General features: G+C 39.9%; 1 protein-coding gene across 4 annotated transcripts in view; it reads left to right on the forward strand.

The window, feature by feature from the left end:
• herc2 (HECT and RLD domain containing E3 ubiquitin protein ligase 2) overlaps positions 1-18,788 on the forward strand; it is a 61,522-nt gene that overhangs the window by 5,454 nt on the left and 37,280 nt on the right. For all 4 annotated transcript variants that reach the window (XM_017304349.2, XM_017304347.2, XM_017304348.2 and 1 more), the window contains 24 exons: positions 283-376; positions 476-607; positions 3,553-3,775; positions 5,148-5,248; positions 6,603-6,744; positions 7,232-7,336; positions 7,430-7,601; positions 9,271-9,444; positions 10,441-10,629; positions 11,080-11,231; positions 12,190-12,347; positions 12,469-12,582; positions 12,665-12,916; positions 13,616-13,809; positions 14,712-14,912; positions 14,996-15,224; positions 15,536-15,660; positions 15,820-15,998; positions 16,080-16,264; positions 16,750-16,905; positions 16,989-17,174; positions 17,298-17,474; positions 17,835-17,938; positions 18,050-18,200. In XM_017304349.2, coding sequence (XP_017159838.1) covers positions 283-376; positions 476-607; positions 3,553-3,775; positions 5,148-5,248; positions 6,603-6,744; positions 7,232-7,336; positions 7,430-7,601; positions 9,271-9,444; positions 10,441-10,629; positions 11,080-11,231; positions 12,190-12,347; positions 12,469-12,582; positions 12,665-12,916; positions 13,616-13,809; positions 14,712-14,912; positions 14,996-15,224; positions 15,536-15,660; positions 15,820-15,998; positions 16,080-16,264; positions 16,750-16,905; positions 16,989-17,174; positions 17,298-17,474; positions 17,835-17,938; positions 18,050-18,200 — 3,895 coding nt within the window. The remainder of the gene's footprint in view (positions 1-282; positions 377-475; positions 608-3,552; positions 3,776-5,147; positions 5,249-6,602; positions 6,745-7,231; positions 7,337-7,429; positions 7,602-9,270; positions 9,445-10,440; positions 10,630-11,079; positions 11,232-12,189; positions 12,348-12,468; positions 12,583-12,664; positions 12,917-13,615; positions 13,810-14,711; positions 14,913-14,995; positions 15,225-15,535; positions 15,661-15,819; positions 15,999-16,079; positions 16,265-16,749; positions 16,906-16,988; positions 17,175-17,297; positions 17,475-17,834; positions 17,939-18,049; positions 18,201-18,788) is intronic.

The following is an 18,788-nucleotide window of genomic DNA, read 5'->3' on the forward strand; positions in this document are numbered from 1 at the left end:
TGTGTTTTATTTTGGATATTTAAAATATGTTCAAGTTCCAGTGTGGTGTGTTTCTTACAAAATTAAAGTTTATTGTCCTTTGAGAGGACAAACCTGCTTTATTATGCCATTAAAAGTATATTGGTGGTAAATGGTCTCCAAATGACATTATTGTTTATTGCAATAATTGCTGTATCAATTTATTGTCCAGGAACATTTGTTTGCGTGGCAGGCCTATTTATATGGTGTTTATTATTTTTTCATATTTAATATATTTTTAAATTGCCTCTTCACCTTTGGTAGCGGGCTTTCTCCGCTGAAGGACTGAGTGAGATGTGGAATGAGATGGTGAAAGATGAAGAAATAACTTTCAATGGGGAAGAATCGGCTCACACAGGTACTGCTCCGTCACGTTAAGGTCAGATTGACTCATGTTTATGTACAAATGCCGTCTGCGTTTGTTTCTTATGATTGTCAATATTTTTGGATATTCTAGAAGATTGCACTGATTGTTTCGGCGGTCAGAAGAAGGATGAGCCCGGCGATAAAGAGAAGAAAGAAGATGAGGAGGCGCCGATGTCTGCTCATCACTCCATCATTGAGACCTGGGATTGGGGGCGGCAGCCAGGTAAAAAGTTTATTTTATTTTATTTTTTTAGCGTTTCCTCTAGGATTTTCTAAAAACTGATTGGTGGGTGTGATATGACACTGCTGATTGGCTTGAACTAAAAATGCATCCTACTTGTCCTTCCTGAGGTTGCCTTTCCTTTTCCCTCCCTCTACTTCAGACTCTTGTCTCTAGTTTTATTTCTCTCCTAAAACCGGCGCAGCGCGCTGTAACCAGCATCGCAGCCAAACAGGCAGGATCTGGTGGTGTTTATTCTTTTATTTATTTATTTTTCAGAACAAAGTAAATTTGAACATTTCATGATATTTAAACTCGTTTCACAAATGCAGGCTGTATTGGTTGCTTTTGTTTTACCGTGGTGGTTTGGGGTGTCCAACTAACTTTCGCTTTGGCCCAAATCTTTATTACTGCAAAGTTTTTGAGAAAAATCTGCAATAAACTCCCAATTATGCATTAGCACAAAATAGTGTGGGGGGATTTGTTGATTTATTTATTTTTTTTGCATGAATTTCCATGATAATTCTCAAGAAACTGGATACATTACATTGATATAATTTGGCAGTAAACGGATAAAAACTGCATTGATTTGATTGATAACATAATATTTAAGAACACTTGGGGTTTAGTCAAGAATCTAGAGGGCCACGTAAAAAGCTATGGCGGGCCAGATTTGGCTCACGGGCCTCGAGTTTGACATGTGATCTAGAGCAAACCCTGGAGTTGGATGATGATGATGGTGACTGCTATTTCCAATCGGTCCCGTTTCCCCGCTGAGCATCTTGTTGTTTTTACGGCTTCCTGATTCCGAATGGGGTAACGGATACCCTGCTGACCACGACTCGTTTCACAACACCTAAATGTCGACCACATCCAGAGCATGGTGGCCGTTTCAACACATCGCTGCTCTGTTTATCTATCCGACTTTGCAGATGAGCGTGTGTTGTGCTGACGCGTCGCTCGTAGAAACTCTGAAATGACAACTTGCACTCTGCCGTTCCGAGGGGTTATTTTTACCCCACAGAGTGTAGTCTTAGCGGGCCCTACGGCAGACTCCAGACGGGGAGGGTGTGAGAGGGGGAGTGTGTGTTTATTCGAGGAACTGGGTGGGACGGTGTTTTGGATAGAGGAGATAACCGTTGCTGTGGGGCGCTGACGGCCTTGCCTGCCTACCCAGAGAGCGCTGGGTTTATTAGCAGCCTTATGGCTGTTTGTCTCTGTCATTTTATTGACTGCGCCCAAGTCTGATATTGCAGCGAGTGTAACCAGATCCGTCAGCGCTCCATTATCGATGCCTGTAGTTCAAACGGCACACTTCCTGCTCTCCCATTGTGTGCTCAGATATGTGAAACATGTTTGTGTCAGCAGATGCGGCTCACATCTAAGCCCCTCGTATTGAAATCAGATCAGCGACGGGCAGCATCGTTCCAAATCCACGGAAAGGACATACAGTGCCTTCTGAAAGTATTCGCGCCGATTGAACTTTAACATTTCGTCCAGTTACAGCGCGCGTTTTGTTGGGATTTTCGACCGAAACCTGTCGCAATAAGCAATGAATCAATTAATCGCATGATAAATGTATGAGTTAAATAATTTCTGTTCTGGTTATTTTTTTTGTAGGGCAATTTTGTTTGCAGACATTATAATCCATTTAATTTATGGTTTTGGTTGTTGGGTTTTATTTTGGACATTTAAAATATCTTGACTATTCCAGTGTGGAGGATTCTTCAGAAAACTAAAGTTTATTGGTCTTTAAGATGGCAAATTTGGTGTATTTTATCATTAGCAAAATAATTACTTGAAAATTGTCTCAAAACAACAATATTATCATTTATCGCAATAATTATTGGGACAATTTATCGTACATCATAATGTGTTATCATGACAGGTCAGACACACCAATGCAAAGTAGTGCATAATTGTAAAGTAGCAGGAACGCACCATTTTCAATTATTTTTTTCTTTAAAAAAAAGGATTCCTAAAAGTGTGATGCATTCACCCCTCTTCACTCTGATACCCTTAAATTAAACCAGCCGTATGGTTACCTTCATTAGCTTCCTAATTAGTAAGTAGTCTGAGTGTAACATAGTCTCGGTAATATCTGATGTTTGAGAATCATCAGTCTGATATTGATATCTGTGTTGGTCCCGATATTGACAAAAAATTCTATCGGTGACGATGCACCTGATACATTCAGTCTATTTCTATGCTTTGAGCAGTGAGTGACGTCACGCTCCATTATTTATTTTATGTTGTATTTAGAATTACTAATTTCTAAACCATTTGAAAGGTTTGTTGCAGTTTATATTTACATGTTTATACATTTCACCAAGCTTTCGAAGCTATTGGTGTACTTATGTGTGCATTGGTGTACTTATGTGTGCTGTACTGGTGCAGAGTTATCAAATAAATGTGTAATTCAGTACATTTATGTATGTATTTAATTAAAAAAAGAAAGATTTGAAGTAAATTCAGCGCAGCTTTTCTGTATCGGATCAGTATCGATCGATGCTAAACCTCAGATATTAGAATCAGAAGTGAAAAAAGTTCATCCTTAATATTTGTGATAATGTGAAAAAGATCAAGTGGTGTGTGTAGTTTTCAAGTCGTTGCATTCGTCCTCTCTTTACTCTGACTCTAGCAGGTACAGCTATCTATGTCTTAGCAGAGTATAGTTTGGCTATATGTCCAGACATCAGAACACGGATGACTTTAGCGCGTCTCCTGCGACCTCAGGTCAGTCTGGCTTACATACGGCTTAAGTAGATTTCAACCATGCTATATTAGAGCATCTCATCTTCCTGCGCTGTGCTGCACTGTGGGTGTGTAAAAGATTCTGTTGAAACACCCCAGACAGTGCAACATTGATTATTCTGTTGGTGTGTTATTGTTGCATTATGTTTTCTTTTTTTTTTCCTTTTCTAATGTTTCTTTTCTTGCGCGCTTAGATGAGACGGAGCTCAAAGACTGTCTGCTGGTTCTGGTCGAGGACCAGCAGAAGCTCTCGGCCCAGATGGCCAAAAGCACCCTGTCCGCCCAGCGCCTGCGCCAGCGGCTGGTCATCCTGGAGCGCTACCTCATCTCTCTCAGCCACAGCATGATGGAGGAGAAGTACAAGGTCCGCTGGAAGATACCTCCCAGCCAGCCTCTGCCTGCTACTGACAATAAGAGGTACACCTCATGAAGCTCTGTGGATGTCTGATGCCCAATAAATAGATTAGATGAATGAAAGAAACTTTATGCTTATTTTGGGTTTATTTTTATGTAGTCCATTACTGAAACTAGGCTCCCATCCCCATGACATACTGGGATAATTTGCGGTTCTTATTGAGTTTGATGGGGAATCAAATTTCTAAATGGTTTGGACCAGAGCTGAAAAAAAATGGAAGGAATTTGTGAATATTAATTAATTACTTGCAGGGTGTTAACATTGACTGCATAGAGTACAGATGTTTGATTTAAAAAGAACGCCTTATGCACTACAGCTTCTATATTACATGCTCTGTTTTAGCATTTTGACCATCTAGCACTTAATTTACTTAACTCTCTTTTCATTTATTGTGACAGACAGGGTTACTAGTCCACATTACTTAGCTTTTAAACTCAGCACTTTATGTTGAATGTCATTAGATGCACTGACTAGTGACACACTGACAGACCAGAATCTGCAGCAGCCAGTAGATTCTCTATTTTACTATTAAAACCCAAATTCATTAGATCAAAGGTTTTGCACGCTGTGCTCATAGAAATTTGGCCTTGGGTTTTAAAACCTGCCTGTGTAAAACACAAACCCACATCACACAAAATCAGCAGATATAAGGAGTTGAAGTTTGTTAGGGAATCTTATAGCTGTCTTTAAAACACAAAGAAAAAAAAAAATAAAGCACAAGCCGACACCTGGGTCAGGCTGGAACCTCTTTGTTACATTTTCTGTAAGTTTCCATGCAACGCAGTGACCCTGAGTTGAGCTGGAGCTTACTGCTGTGCACTCTTTGCAGAAGCTTCTAATTTTAAATGTTTAAATCTGATTTGTTCCTTTCCAAATTCTCGCTAAGTGTTTAGATTTTACCTCAATTTTAAATGAAGTAGAAAGGACCTTTATCAATGTCTGTTTTTAATAGCGGGTTCAGATGTGGTTACTACCCAGAAGCCAAAACAGAAACTCTTAAACTAAATCCGTCACACCGAAGAAAAATAACCAAGTATTTTCTTGTGACTGCTCATGTGACACAAAATGTTCCTGAGACTAATAGAAGAGCGACTCTGCTTTCCTCCACTTTCTCTAATTCTGAACCTCATAATTTAGCAAAGCCACCGTTTTTGTCCCGTTACCCTCCCACCCCCCGTCTTTTTCATGCTGTTATTTAAAGGTGACCTTAATAAGCTCCCCGTCTTTATGATGTGCTATAAAACTGATAAATGTACCCCCAAAGAACCCAAAGGCTGAAACGGTTTAATCAGAATATGGTAAAAGATCATGTTTTCCCCAGTTTGTGGTGAAACTATAGTCAATTTGTCTGCCCATTTCTTGTCTTTATTCAAGTCCTCGTCCTGCCAGTAAAGGGGTGGAAGGCCTGGCCCGAGTCGGCTCCAGGGCGGCGCTCTCCTTCGCCTTTGCTTTCCTGCGCCGGGCGTGGCGGTCAGGTAAGAACGCCTCAGGAGGGGACGGGGCGCCGTTCTTCTGCGGCAGGGAACATTTCTGCTGTCACCAGGTTGAAGAAGCTTCACTGAGCAGCTGCTAATAAGTGACAAATCACTGGAGAATAAACAGACATATTTCATAATAACATGATCTAACTTCAGTTTGTTGTTACTGCTTGCTGAATAAGTGGTGGAAGACATATATATATATATATATATATATATATATATATATATATATATATTATAGCATACAAATAGTTTCTTAACTTTTCACACTATTGTTGAGCTAATATGCAGAACACATGGATTTAGAGGTCTTTAGCTGTTTTATGACTGACTCATTGGTTAAAAGGCAAACTGTTCCATTAATCCTGTTGTAATCTTTGAAGAAACAAACCAAATTAAACGAACGTCACTATTTCTGATAAGTGTTCAAACATTTAGTCAAGGGTTATATTAGCACCTTTGATGATTAAAATGGTTATGACTTCTTAATTGGCAATTAAGAGCCTGTAAACTTCTGAGCTGAACTGTAGGTTTTCTTTAAACTATGGTGGAAGTTGATTGGCTGAGGGACATGAGCAGGCTTCCATCGCTCCTCCTTAATATCGCTTTTCACACACTGCCTTGTGGTTAACCAGTGGCAGCCTTACAATATAAAAAAACAATTAGATTGTCAACTCATTTTTCTAGTGATTTTAAAACAGACGCCCACCCCCAAACTGTACCTCTGTTAAATCAACATGTTGAATTCACTCTATATCCTTTGGATAAAAGGCCACGGCCTCATTTCCACCTCTCATTGTTGGCTTTGTGAGATGAGATGCTGTTGTTTCATGTGTGAGGCTGAGAGCTGCTCGTCTGCAGGGACTGGGTGGGAACAAAGGGGCAGCCTCTTCTTCCTGTAACACGAGAGAAACTAGCACACACGCACACTGTAAAACCTTTGGTTCTCATTTCAGAAATAATCCTGGAATATGTCATGAGAACACCAAAAGCTTTTCAATTTTCTCAAAAAGCACACCATTTTTTTTAGTCCTAGTCAAATTACTATGGGACTACACACACTTGCTGTCCAAGATACTGTTGAGGTTAATAATAAAAAGTAGTAGCATATGTATGATTTAATCTAGAGTCCAATGATGGTTATTCTTCATTTTTTGAAAGCGTGACCCTTATACTGTATGTCCAATTGTACACGCTATATAAAAATGCAAATATATATGCTTCAATACATACTTATTAACATATACATAAATATTTATGTATATAAATGTACTATAAATATAAAAATAAACATATTTATCCATGTCTCCACAGTAAATTATGTCACAAAGCGTTTGTTGTTTTGCAGGAGACGATGCAGACCTCTGCAGTGAGCTCCTCCAGGAGTCTCTGGACGCTCTGCGGGCCCTTCCTGAGGCCACCCTGTTTGACGAGGGGACTGTGTCTTCTGTGTGGCTGGAAGTCGTCGAGAGGGCCACAAAATTTCTAAGGTTGTGTTTTGTTTTCTCAAAGCATCTCTTGTAAGCATCTTCTTATTCTATAGAGAATTACACATTTTCTGCTGTTCCTCTTCCAATAGTTTTTTTTGAGTTTGCAATCAGAAATGCATACAAACAGCTGAATTTATATTTATTTCAAGCTATGGAAAACTGTTCGAGAAGTGTTTACCTTCAAGCAGCTTCAGTTCACGATTCAGTCATATTTGATATGTATAACATTTTTGTAACAACTGAAGGGAACAATTAGTTGATTATGTTGTAAAATGACTGTGTCCCTGGGAAATGCATAATACCGCCCTTTAAGTAAAACTGAAAGCAAAATGACAGATCTTAAAAACATAGCAGCTCCTTTGCTGTTATGATTTACATTTTTATCTATTTTTGTTTTGTTTTTTTTCATTCTTGGCCGTTTCATTGTGACCCATTTGTGATGTAATCTGCATGTAATTAATAAAAGTCTTGTATGTTTTGGGCTCAGTGACGTTCATGGAAGCGCCAGCGTCAAAGGTAACATTCCTCTTCAGGACGAGCACCTCGCCCTGGCCATCCTGCTGGAGCTGGCTGTGCAGAGGGGGACGCTCAGGTAACACCACCACCCTTCCCCATGACCTGATTTATTCTTCCTCTCATCAGCCGTGATGAATCGTTTTCCCGGTGTCTCTCTCTGCCCGTCCAGCCAGCTGCTGTCCGCCGTTCTACTCCTGTTACGTTTATGGGAAAACGGCACCAGAGAGATGGACAATGAGCGCTCCACCCAGGGAACCAGCGCTCCTCTCCTGCCTCTGCTGCAACGCTTTCACAACATACACAGCAGCAAGGAGGAGCCGCTTCCTGAGGAGGATGCTGAGGTAGGAAAAAATCCAAACCAGCATCTAGATAATTAAACCTCAAAACCGCCAAATGTTTTGGAAAAACGTTTGGATAACATGGGATATTCAAATGAAGTGAAAAAATAAGTATTAATTTTACGTGCCGATTATTGAGAACAGGAGAATAAGATTGTTTTATTAGAGCTCCACAGATAAATGGGCTGGTGAACAGAATCCAACATCTGTAAGCTTGACTGGCAGCTGACTATTCAGAAATAAAAACATACATTTTTTTCCCCCAAAGCAGATCATATTAATGTCATGAAAACAAAAAACACACCGTTTTGTACATGATTATGATCAGAATAGACAGAATGATCGATTCCCACTCATTATTCTGATGATTAATTGTTAATCAGATTTTAAAATTGGCACATTTAGTAAATTTTTTATTTATTCACTTAAGCCTTTTTTTCAGATTAGAAATGCGTTAACATATGCAAATGAGCAAATTCAACTGCTTTTTTAAATAAGAACATGAACATTTTATTGCATGAAGTGCAACAATATAGCATTCCTTTAATGATCACTTAATCATTTGTAGCAAAAGATGAATCTGCAGCTAAAAAAAATTGTTTGCTTGTTTTTTGGAATAATAAATGGTCAGCAAAAGGTGCTCTGTAGGAGTTTTTTCCCCCCTTTTTTTTCTTGGACAAAGTTTAGAAGTTCTGTTTAGCACACATTTACAGACAGAAGTTATTTATTTTTTTATCTTAAATGCAAAATGTATGTATTTTTGTACAGTTTTGGTTTAATTGCTGCTTGAACTGTGTTATTTCACAAATTCCCTTCCTCAGGTTCTGTATACTCCAGTTTACGATTAGTCGATTACTAAATTAGTTATTATAAATTATTATTTCAATAAATAATCACAATTAATTCAGTTAATCTTTTCAGCACTAGTAGATAGTGTTACAAGATGAAAGACTCAGTTAGCTTTTAGTATTAGAAAATTGTTTTAAAAAATCAAGTTAAGGGAACCAGAGAAAGGTAAGAAAACGTATTTAGACTTTGAGCAGATAACAGGAAGGCAACGTTTGAGCTTCCGTTCTTGGATCATGCCGGGTTTGGAAATGTTGTCAGCTTTTTCAGCCTTTCTGAGGTTTATTTGCCACACCGTTCAAACACATTGTGATGTGGAGCTGTGACTGGTTCTGTTAGGTATTTTCTGAAACCTACATGGAAAAAGAGAACCACAGACAACGTATATGAGTTTTTAGCCAAACTTCTGCAGAAGGAGAAGACACAGTGAACTGCTCCTCCAAGCCGCTCACCATGTGTTCTGCTAGCCTTCAGTTTGTTTGTCTCTTTTATTAGCAGGGGAGAGAAAGGTGTGAACAGGAATGGAGGGGGTGAAACCCACATCCTATCTTCACAGTAGGATGTGAATTCAGACAGACAGAGGGGAGACACAGAAACTAAATTAACACATAGATAGGTTTTACAGCTCAGGACTTTCCCAGGAAGATCTAAGTCACCATCTGTACAAACATGCTTGATTAAGGAAGATTTAATTTTGTCTCCCAAGTTTCAACAAATTTGAACACTAAACCTCTAAATAAAAACTAGTAACATAAAATTATAAATGTAAGAATGATAACAAACATAATAATTCTAACAGGTTCTGTCCACTAAATGTAATTCCTAGATCCTGACAGCACCGCTCAGCCCCAATGAGAGTTTCCTGCGGTACCTGACCTTACCCCAGGACAATGACCTCGCCATTGACCTTCAGCAGACGGCTGTAGTGCTCATGGCTCACCTGGACCGCTTGGCTTCTCCTTACAGCCCCCCACACTGTAACTCCCCCTCCTCACACAAGGTGATGGCTCCTTTTATTTCTTATCAGTGCATAAGTCATCATCTTTCATGTGCATGATGATGTATTAATTTAGATTTCTCAAGCTTTTCTGATTTGGTAAAATGCATTAAATTCATTAGGGCTTCATGTATTTAGTGAGATTCTGGTGTTTCTTTCTGTAGTTGAGAACAGTGCAAATACAGGTGGGAAATCATGAGCAGTATTTTCAAATTTTTCAATTTGTTAACATATCGTGCATGAATTAATTTGAATTCATCCACATTAGCATTTAAATGTTAAACATGACCGTCTCTACATTGCAAAAACACAAAATCTTTAGTAATTTTGGTCTAGTTTCTAGTGCAAATATCTTATTACACTTCAATGTGACTTTTTAGCAAGATATAGGATCTTGTTTTGAATCAATAATTCCTTAATATTGTTGAAAAAGTGCTAGCTTCATTGGCAGATTATTTTACTTATAAGTCAAGACTAAAAACTCACCTGTTTAGAGTTTCTTTTAAACCATTATAACTTCAACATTGACCATCATATTTGATGTGTATTGTTTTGATGAGTGCCATCAGCAAAATATAGTGTTTGGTCATTTGTCGACTGTATGGTGTTTTATTTATAACTTTGTAATTTTGTGGTTTTTTTGTGTAAAGCTTGTGTAAAGCACTTTGATCCGCCTTGCTGCTGAAATGCTCTACACAAATAAACGTGATTGAAAAATGTCGTCTTATAATAATTTCTCAATGGAACTAGGTAGTTTTTCTTCAATATTAAGGAATTATTTACTTAAAACAAGCCCCTATATCAGGCTGAAAAGTTACTTGCAAGTTAGGACACTTGAAATAAGAAAACTAAGATATTTGTACCACAGATTACACCAAATTTACTTGGTAAGATTTTATGTTTTTGCAGTGCAGTATGTTTGGATTCTGTGTCGATTCTCTGAAGCACGCGTCGTTACCAGATCCTTAGTTCTGTCTCTCACTCTTCGTTTAATTCCAGGGAACCTTGCAGGAGGTGATCGCTTGGGGCCTTTTGGGCTGGAAGCTGTATGCCAACGTCAGCGGCCCCATTCAGTGCAAGGCCCTGTCGAGCCTCGGGGTCATGCAGATCGTCTGTTCAGAAAAGGGATTCCTCATCCTGTCCAACAGCGGCACCATTTACACCCAGAACTACAAGAGCACAACCCTGGTCAGTTCTGCTTGGAGGGTTTCTGTTGGTTTCTGATCAACACGGTCAGAAACCGTCAACGTCCCGTCAACTAAACCACTTCCACGCCATTTCTGGGTTCTGTCCAGTTCAGGGTTGTCATGATGCGATATTGATGTCAGAAACGGTCCGATATCAGCTTACAAAACAAGTATTGGATTATATCGACCCACATGCAAATTGAGAGAAGCACTCCACACCAGCATTTAGTCCGCTCCAACATTTTAGATTTTTTATTTATTTATTTATTTATTTATTTTTAGACTTGGTCAAATTTATACATAATCCCCCATATTTATACTTGATATTTCTGGTAGTTACCAATGTGGTGTAGTTACTAATGAGACCTGACCTACATGTATCAACAACACATTGACTTGTAGGATTTTTTTTTAGCTTTTGTACCCTAAATTTTCCCACCCCTGCTTCCAGGCTCCCATGCTGGTCCACTGCCTGAGCTCCAGGAAGATAGTGAAGCTGGCCGCTCATCCTGACGGCCAGCACTACATGGCCCTGTCGTCCAACGGTGAAGTGTTTTCATGGGGTTGCGGCGATGGCGGCCGCCTGGGACACGGAGACACCACGTAAGCAACAACGAATGTTGAATCGAGGGGCCTCTAACTTGTGATATGTGATCAAATGAAAACAGTAGTAGTCTTGGGTAGAAAAAGAAATGCAACTGGTTTTGTCTATTTAAAGCGGAACATGTTGCCACCGAGGCTGCAACTAAAGATTGTCTTAGTAATCGATTATTCTGACAATTATTCAGTTAATTGGATAAAAAAATTGCCGCACTCCGCAGATGTTTTTAACTACCAGTTTTTTTTGTATATATACAATATTAGAAATACATTAAATGATTCAAATAAACAATAATTTTTTTAATATTAGAAAATAAAAGATTTTTATGCCTAAAATGCAATAATGTGAAAGCAAAAATTAGTGAAAGCTGGATCATTTGTAGCAAAGGATGAATCTGCAGCTAAAACATGATCCTTCCAACATCAGCCTGCGAAAAGTTCAGCCAACTTAAAATCAATACCATGTATGGCTGATCTTGTTGACCATTTTTCTGGATTAGACAATTTATTGGACAGCAAAAGGTGGTTGGAAATATTTCTTAAACAGAATTTGAACCAGGTGAAGCTAAAACTCTCCAATTTGAGAAGTTTTGGTAGAATATATTTACAGGGAAGGATTTTTTTTTTTTTTTACCTTTAGTAAAGATGTATGTTGTATATTTGCATAGCTTTGCTTGGTTATTATTGTGAGCTTGTTATTTCAGACAATGTCATGTTTTAGTCTGTAGACTCCAGGTAACGATTAATCAATGACTAAATTGATTATTATTTTATTAACTGATTAATCGCGATTAATTGTTTCAGCTTTAATTGTTGCTAATGGTTTATAGCTTTGAACAAAGGGGGGGTAAGAGGGCAGATAGACAGCTGGCACTGAAGGCCTTTTAAGACAGGTGTTGCAGTCTGTGCTGAGCTGAAATCCAATTAACCTTTCCTCATTTCAAACGGCTCTTTGCTTTAGTTACCTAGAGGAGCCCACAATGATCGCCGCCTTTAATGGGAAACAGGCAGGAAAGCACGTGGTGCACATCGCCTGCGGGAGCACATACAGCGCTGCCATCACGGCTGACGGCGAGCTCTACACCTGGGGGAGAGGGAACTACGGTCGGCTGGGTCACGGTGAGGTCACACAGATTCGTTCATTTACATTTATCCTTCTCAACATTTAGTGATGGATTTATTAGAACCCATTTTCTCTCCGTTTATATTCTGTAATGCCTTCTCTCCTGTTTGATTTTAGGCTCTAGTGAGGACCAGACGACGCCCATGCTGGTGACCGCTCTGAAAGGACATAAGGTCATGGACGTGGCATGTGGCAGCGGGGACGCACAAACGCTTGCTGTGACTGAAAACGGTTGGAGCAAAATAGTTTTGTCTGCTGTGGCTTCCACCATTTATGCTTCCATATTTATGTCTGCCCTCTTTGCTTTCCCCAGGCCAGGTGTGGTCCTGGGGCGACGGCGACTATGGCAAACTGGGTCGCGGAGGCAGCGACGGCTGCAAGACGCCCAAGCTGGTGGAGAAGCTGCAGGATCTGGATATAGTGAAGGTGTGCTGCGGCAGTCAGTTTTCTGTAGCCCTCACCAAAGATGGACAGGTGTACACCTGGGGGAAGGGAGACAACCAGCGTCTGGGTCACGGCACGGACGAACACGTCCGCTACCCGAAGCTGCTGGACAGTCTTCAGGGTGAGTCGCTGATGGGGAAACAAGAGAGTTTGGAAGGTTTAGGAAAACAATTGTTAATGCATACAGGGTGTTTGTGCATCCTTAAAATGTCTTACATTTGTTTGTCTAAAACTAAGGCCTCAAAATGTTTTAAATTAATCAAAAAATAATTTAAGTTGGCCTTAAATATGTTGATTATAAGTCTTAAATTTTGTCATGTCAGGACTTTAAACTTTTTTCCCTACAATTTAAGTTTTAAGTCACACACAAAAAATGTCATTGGATTCTGTGCAAAAAGCCTTAAATTTGCATGTTTAAAATCAAGGCCTTAAATTGCCTTAAATTAATTTTAAGAAATGTTGGTTATCCTTAAATTCATTAATCACAGGTCTTAAATGTTGTCATGGCAGACATTTCATTGTTTTTTTTTTTTTTTTTTTCCCCCCCCTTCATCAAAAGTTTTAGTTGCACGCTAATGTCTTCACTCCAATCTATGACTCGAGGCACTTGAGGCTAACAATGACTAGCTGCTAATGTACCTTTGCTAGCTAGCTTTTGCCTCTGACATGGTCACAAAACCAGGTTCAGAATTTTGCAGCAATTTTCCCTCATACTTATAGTTTTTATGTCTTAAATTTTATTCAAAGGTGGCACTAAACAGGTCTTAAAAAGACTTAAGTTTGACCGGCATTACCCTTTGTTTTTTCTGTTTCTGTTCAGGAAAGAAAGTGGTGGATATCGCTGTAGGGTCTACGCACTGTCTGGCTCTGACAGACGACGGAGAAGTGCACAGCTGGGGCAGCAACGATAAACTCCAACACTTTGATACTCTCTTTTCCAACAAGAAGCAGCCCAAGGCTCTCCCAGGACTCAACTCCAAGCACATTGTGGGGATTTCCTGTGGCCCAGGACAAGTAAGACGAACACTTTAACGCTCTTCAGACTGCAGAACATTTCAGGGTTTGTGCTTTGACGTCCTTGAAGACGATTGAATTTCAAATAGGTGTTTTCAAGGTTTGTAAAGTACTTGATTTCTGTGTAAAAACTGCAGTTTTGTTATGAAGTGAAATCTAACATTTGATTAAAAGCCTAAATTTAAAAAAATAAATAAAAATACAGATAATCTTACCTAATAAAAAGACATGTCCACCCTTTTCCTCCTCATCGTCCGTGGTTAAATCAGAGTACACTTCTATTGTTTTAAGTCTGTTAGTATCACCTAAATTGTTATTTCAAAAGTCAGAAAACTTGACTATTTATTTTTTTATTTTTGGTAACTGTCTTTGTATGTTGTCGTTAGGCATTCATTTTGAGCAGCAAGGTCATTTACCTTAACCATTAATATGGGATTGTTTTGATATTTATTACACCTAACGGCTCAATGATTTATTTGTGGTTTTGAAATAAGGGTTGTCTTATATTCTATAGCTTAAACTGCTTTATTGAAATTAAGGGAGTTTTTTTATTTATTAGTATTTTGTTCTCAGACTAGTCGGATGTATAAGGTGTGTGACAGACATTTCAAAACATACAATTATCCAAAATTTTAGTTGATCTTTTCCTTTCTGAAAAATGTCTATCGTCACAAAAAATGATTAATAACGGTAATAAATAATATCATGTAATAATGAATTGAAACAGTCCTTTTTTTATTCATTTATTCTTTTATCCTCAAATTTTGGTGCTGGAAATGTTTAATAACTTACTATTATACAGCCTGAAAAGTCCTTGAATTTTACTGCAGAAGCATTGAACAAACCCTGATTTGTAGTGATTGTGATAGAACAAATTCCCTGGTTTGTTCTGTTGCCTTCAGAGCTTCGCTTGGTCCTCCTGCTCTGAGTGGTCTGTCGGGCAGCGAGTGCCCTTCGTGGTGGACGTCTGCTCCATGACCTTCGAGCAGTTGGACCTACTCCTGCGCCAGGTCAGCGAGGGCATGGACGGCGGCTCGGACTGGCCGCCTCCTCAGGAGAAGGAGTGCATGGTGGTGGCCACGCTGAACCTGCTCCGGCTCCAGGTACGCATCCTCAGGTTAAAGCCGTGGAAGTTGCTGCTTTAGCCTGAATCCTCCTAGAATTTTTTTTTTTTCTTTTTCCTCAGCTCCACGCAGCCATCAGCAACCAGGTGGACCCGGAGGAGCTGGGCCTGGGGCTCGGCAGCGTTCTCCTCAACAACCTCAAGCAAACGGTGGTGGTGCTGGCCAGCAACGCCGGCGTGCTCAACACGGTGCAAGCCGCCGCCCAGGCCGTGCTGCAGAGCGGATGGTCGGTGCTGCTGCCCACCGCCGAGGAGCGGGCCCGGGCGCTGTCCTCGCTGCTGCCTAATGCTGGTGAGTCGCAATAAAACAATTAATCTCATGATAAACTAAAAGAAACTCAATCATTTTCATATGCTTGATGAATCATTTTTCTCTTTTATTTCTCTTTTTTTCTAAATACTGAATGTTAATTTACTTTGGTGCTTTGGTTTCAACTATCTCTTTGTTTGAAAGATAATTTTATTTTTTTAGCAGACTTTATAACCCATTTTATTTGTTGTTTCTGTTGTTTTTTGCTTATTTATCTTGGATATTTAAAATGTCTTCCATTTCCAGTGTTTAAATGTTCATGATTTTGAGACATTTACATTTTTCCCCCCCAGCATCTGGTAATGAGATGAGTGTGAGTGCTGGACGGCGCTTCATGATCGACCTGTTGGTGAGCAGCCTGATGGCCGACGGAGGGCTGGAATCTGCTCTGAGTGCCGCCATTACAGCCGAGATACAGGTCAGAGCGTTAAAGCCAATGATAAAACCACTGCTGTGCCACCTCAGCATGTGGTTAACCTTTGATTTGATTCATCCCGTGGAGAAACCCGCCGTCAATTTCAGAAAGAAGCGACTTCGACGCTAAGAGAAAACTGGTTTCTGGTTGTTATGACGACAGGACATCGAGGCCAAGAAGGAGGCTCAGAAAGAGAAGGAGATCGACGAGCAGGAAGCGAACGCTTCCACCATGCACCGCTGCCGTACCGTGCTGGACAAGGACCTCATCAACACGGGCATCTACGAGTCGACGGGGAAACAATGTCTGCCACTCGTGCAACTCGTGCAGCAGCTTTTGAGGTACCTGCCGTTTTCAGCGTTTTCACTCCACCAGAATCCTTCTGCTGTCCTCTGACGCATTCCGACGTTTGAATTCGACAGGAACATCGCCTCGCAGACCATCGCGCGACTGAAAGACGTCGCCCGGCGAATCTCCAACTATTTGGAAGCGGAACACGTCAGCAAGGAGCGATCTGCGTCTCTGGACCTGCTGCTACGCTTCCAGCGGCTGCTCGTCAGCAAGCTGTACCTGGGAGTCACCGACTCGGAGAACGGCAATGGATACAGTAGGTCAATCGGTTCGATGTCGGAGTAGGGCCGGTCAATAAATCAATTTGATCCACTTGTCGGGTTTTTTTTTTTTTTTTTTTTGCTTTGGTTTCCATAGTTCAGAGTGATGTCAGCATGTCTAGGTCAGCCTTCTTCCGTTTCTATTTGTTTGGTCTTTGAATTTAGGTCAACTTTCCGATGTAATAGTAGGGGAACGCTAACATTTTCTTCCAGTAAAATTCTTTTCTTTCTTTCTTTCTTTCTTTTTTTTTTCTCGTGATTAAACAAAAATTGATCCTCCATCGTAAAACTCCCACAAGGGTTGATTGAAATAAAAGCCACTTTTTGAAAATATTTTTTGACTTTTTGTAAATTCTTTTTTTCAAAAAAGACAAAAAATTTTTTTAAAATTGGATCCGAGATGTTATTTTTAAGCCCTACTCCAAAACTTTTCTTTGCCTTTTGGGTTTGCGTTCAGCCGCGTTTCCTTTATCTGTTGCAGATCCCGAGCTGCTGGGTGTCGGCTCCTTACTGAAGAAGTACATTGCCTTGCTTTGCACTCACATCGGTGACATCCTCCCCGTCGCAACGAGCATCGCGTCTACGGGTCGGCGACATTTCGCCGAAGTTTCTCGGGTTATTGAAGGAGACCTGACTGGTAGCGTCCTCCGCTCTGTGTTGATAAGGCTGCCAGGATCTTGTCGAGTTATTTAAAAATGTTTCTGTGGTTCTGTTCATCAGGAGTGCTTCTGCCTGAGCTGGTGGTGTCCATCATCCTCCTCCTCACCATCGACGCCGGACTGATGCAGGAGACCGGCGCCATCCCTCTGCTGGCCGGACTCCTGGAGCACCTGGACCGTTTCAACCACCTGGCTCCGGGCCACGAGAGGGACGATAATGAAGATTTGGCCTGGCCGGGAATTATGGGTACGATATGTCACTTCTCGCCTTTTATTGAAAGAGTTCCTAAATTTCATTGTAAACGTTGTTTTTTGTTGTTTAGTAGCATTAAAAGTTTGAAGGTACTAAACTTTTCTTCTGTTTTGACAGGATCCTTCTTCACTGGACAAAGTTCTAAGAACAACGAAGAGGTTTCACTGATCCGTAAGGCTGACCTGGAGAACCACAACAAAGATGGCGGCTTCTGGACGGTCATCGACGGGAAGGTTTATGACATTAAAGACTTCCAGGCTCAGTCTCAGTCTCTGACAGGAAACAGCGTCTTAGGTAAATAAATTGAATGTTTTAAATTTTTTATTTATTTATTTATAATTTTTTTACTTTGTTTTAGCTTTATTTTGGAAAATGCAAATAATTCCTACTAGCATTGTCTTAATCAGATTTTCTTCTCTTCCTGATTTAGTGACTCATTTGAGATTAGACGAAGCTCAAACTGAGTCCTGGTCGGCAATACAAATATTTAAATCAGCACATAGTTAACTATTTTTGGAAAGTTACTTAATGCTTCGGAAACGCATCACCTAAAATCTTTATAGCTTTATTGTGCATCTAGAAAGTAGTACTCTAGATTTCTTCATTTCTTCTTCTTTTTGTTGTTGCTAAAACAGAATGTCTTTTCCTTTGCAGCTCAGTTTGCTGGAGAAGACCCTGTAGTTGCCTTGGAAGCTGCCTTACAGTTTGAGGACACCAGAGAATCCATGCAGGCTTTCTGTGTCGGCCAGTACATGGAGGTACTCACCGTTCCATCTAGAAAATGACTTTAGACTTTTTTCTTTCTTTAAATATGCAAGAAATTGCTGATTTCTATAGGTTTGAAACGGGATATTTTTAATTATTTCTAGCCTAACCAGGAGACGGTGACGACTCCGGACCTCAGCAGTCTGTCTTCGCCACTCATTGACACGGAGAGGAATTTGGGGCTGCTGTTGGGTCTTCATGCCTCGTATTTGGCCAAAAGCACCCCGTTGTCCCCTATGGAGGTTGAATGTGCCAGTAGGTTGAAGGACTTTTTAAAAAATATTTTCTATTTTATTTTTTTTATTTGTTTTTAAGTCTGTCCAGGGATCCAAAAAGACTAATCATTCACTCGTCTTGGTGTTGAAATGAGCGAATAATTTTTAAAAATCAATTAGAAACTTTAAATTTAATGCTGATTTAATGCAGATTATTTTTCCATTCATGTTGAATCTTATATTAGCCTGGTTTATTTAATTCAAAAGAGTTTGTTTTAAACCGGTTTCACTGTCCTGCAGTGTTCAAAATCAAAATTTGACTCGTAAGTTGTTCTTAAACTTAAATGTTGTGCATACAGAAAAAAAAAATCAAGATGTCTGCACATGCTTAAAAAGTCTTAAATTCACGTATCTAAAATTAAAGTCTTAAAATGACTTTCTAAAAAGAACATTGGCCTTAAATGTAATAATCACAAGTCTTAATTTTTGTCTATTTTATTTGTTTCCTTGTCAAAGTTTGAGTCACAGAGAGACATCTTCATTGCGTTTTGTTCTGTGACGCACAATAAAGCTAACTAGCTAGCTAGGGTGTATGAATCAATCAATAAAAATTAATGCCGGTGACAAT

Source organism: Poecilia reticulata, chromosome 4 (assembly GCF_904066995.2).
Source record: "Poecilia reticulata chromosome 4, P_reticulata-male-v2, whole genome shotgun sequence".
NCBI lineage: Eukaryota > Metazoa > Chordata > Actinopteri > Cyprinodontiformes > Poeciliidae > Poecilia > Poecilia reticulata.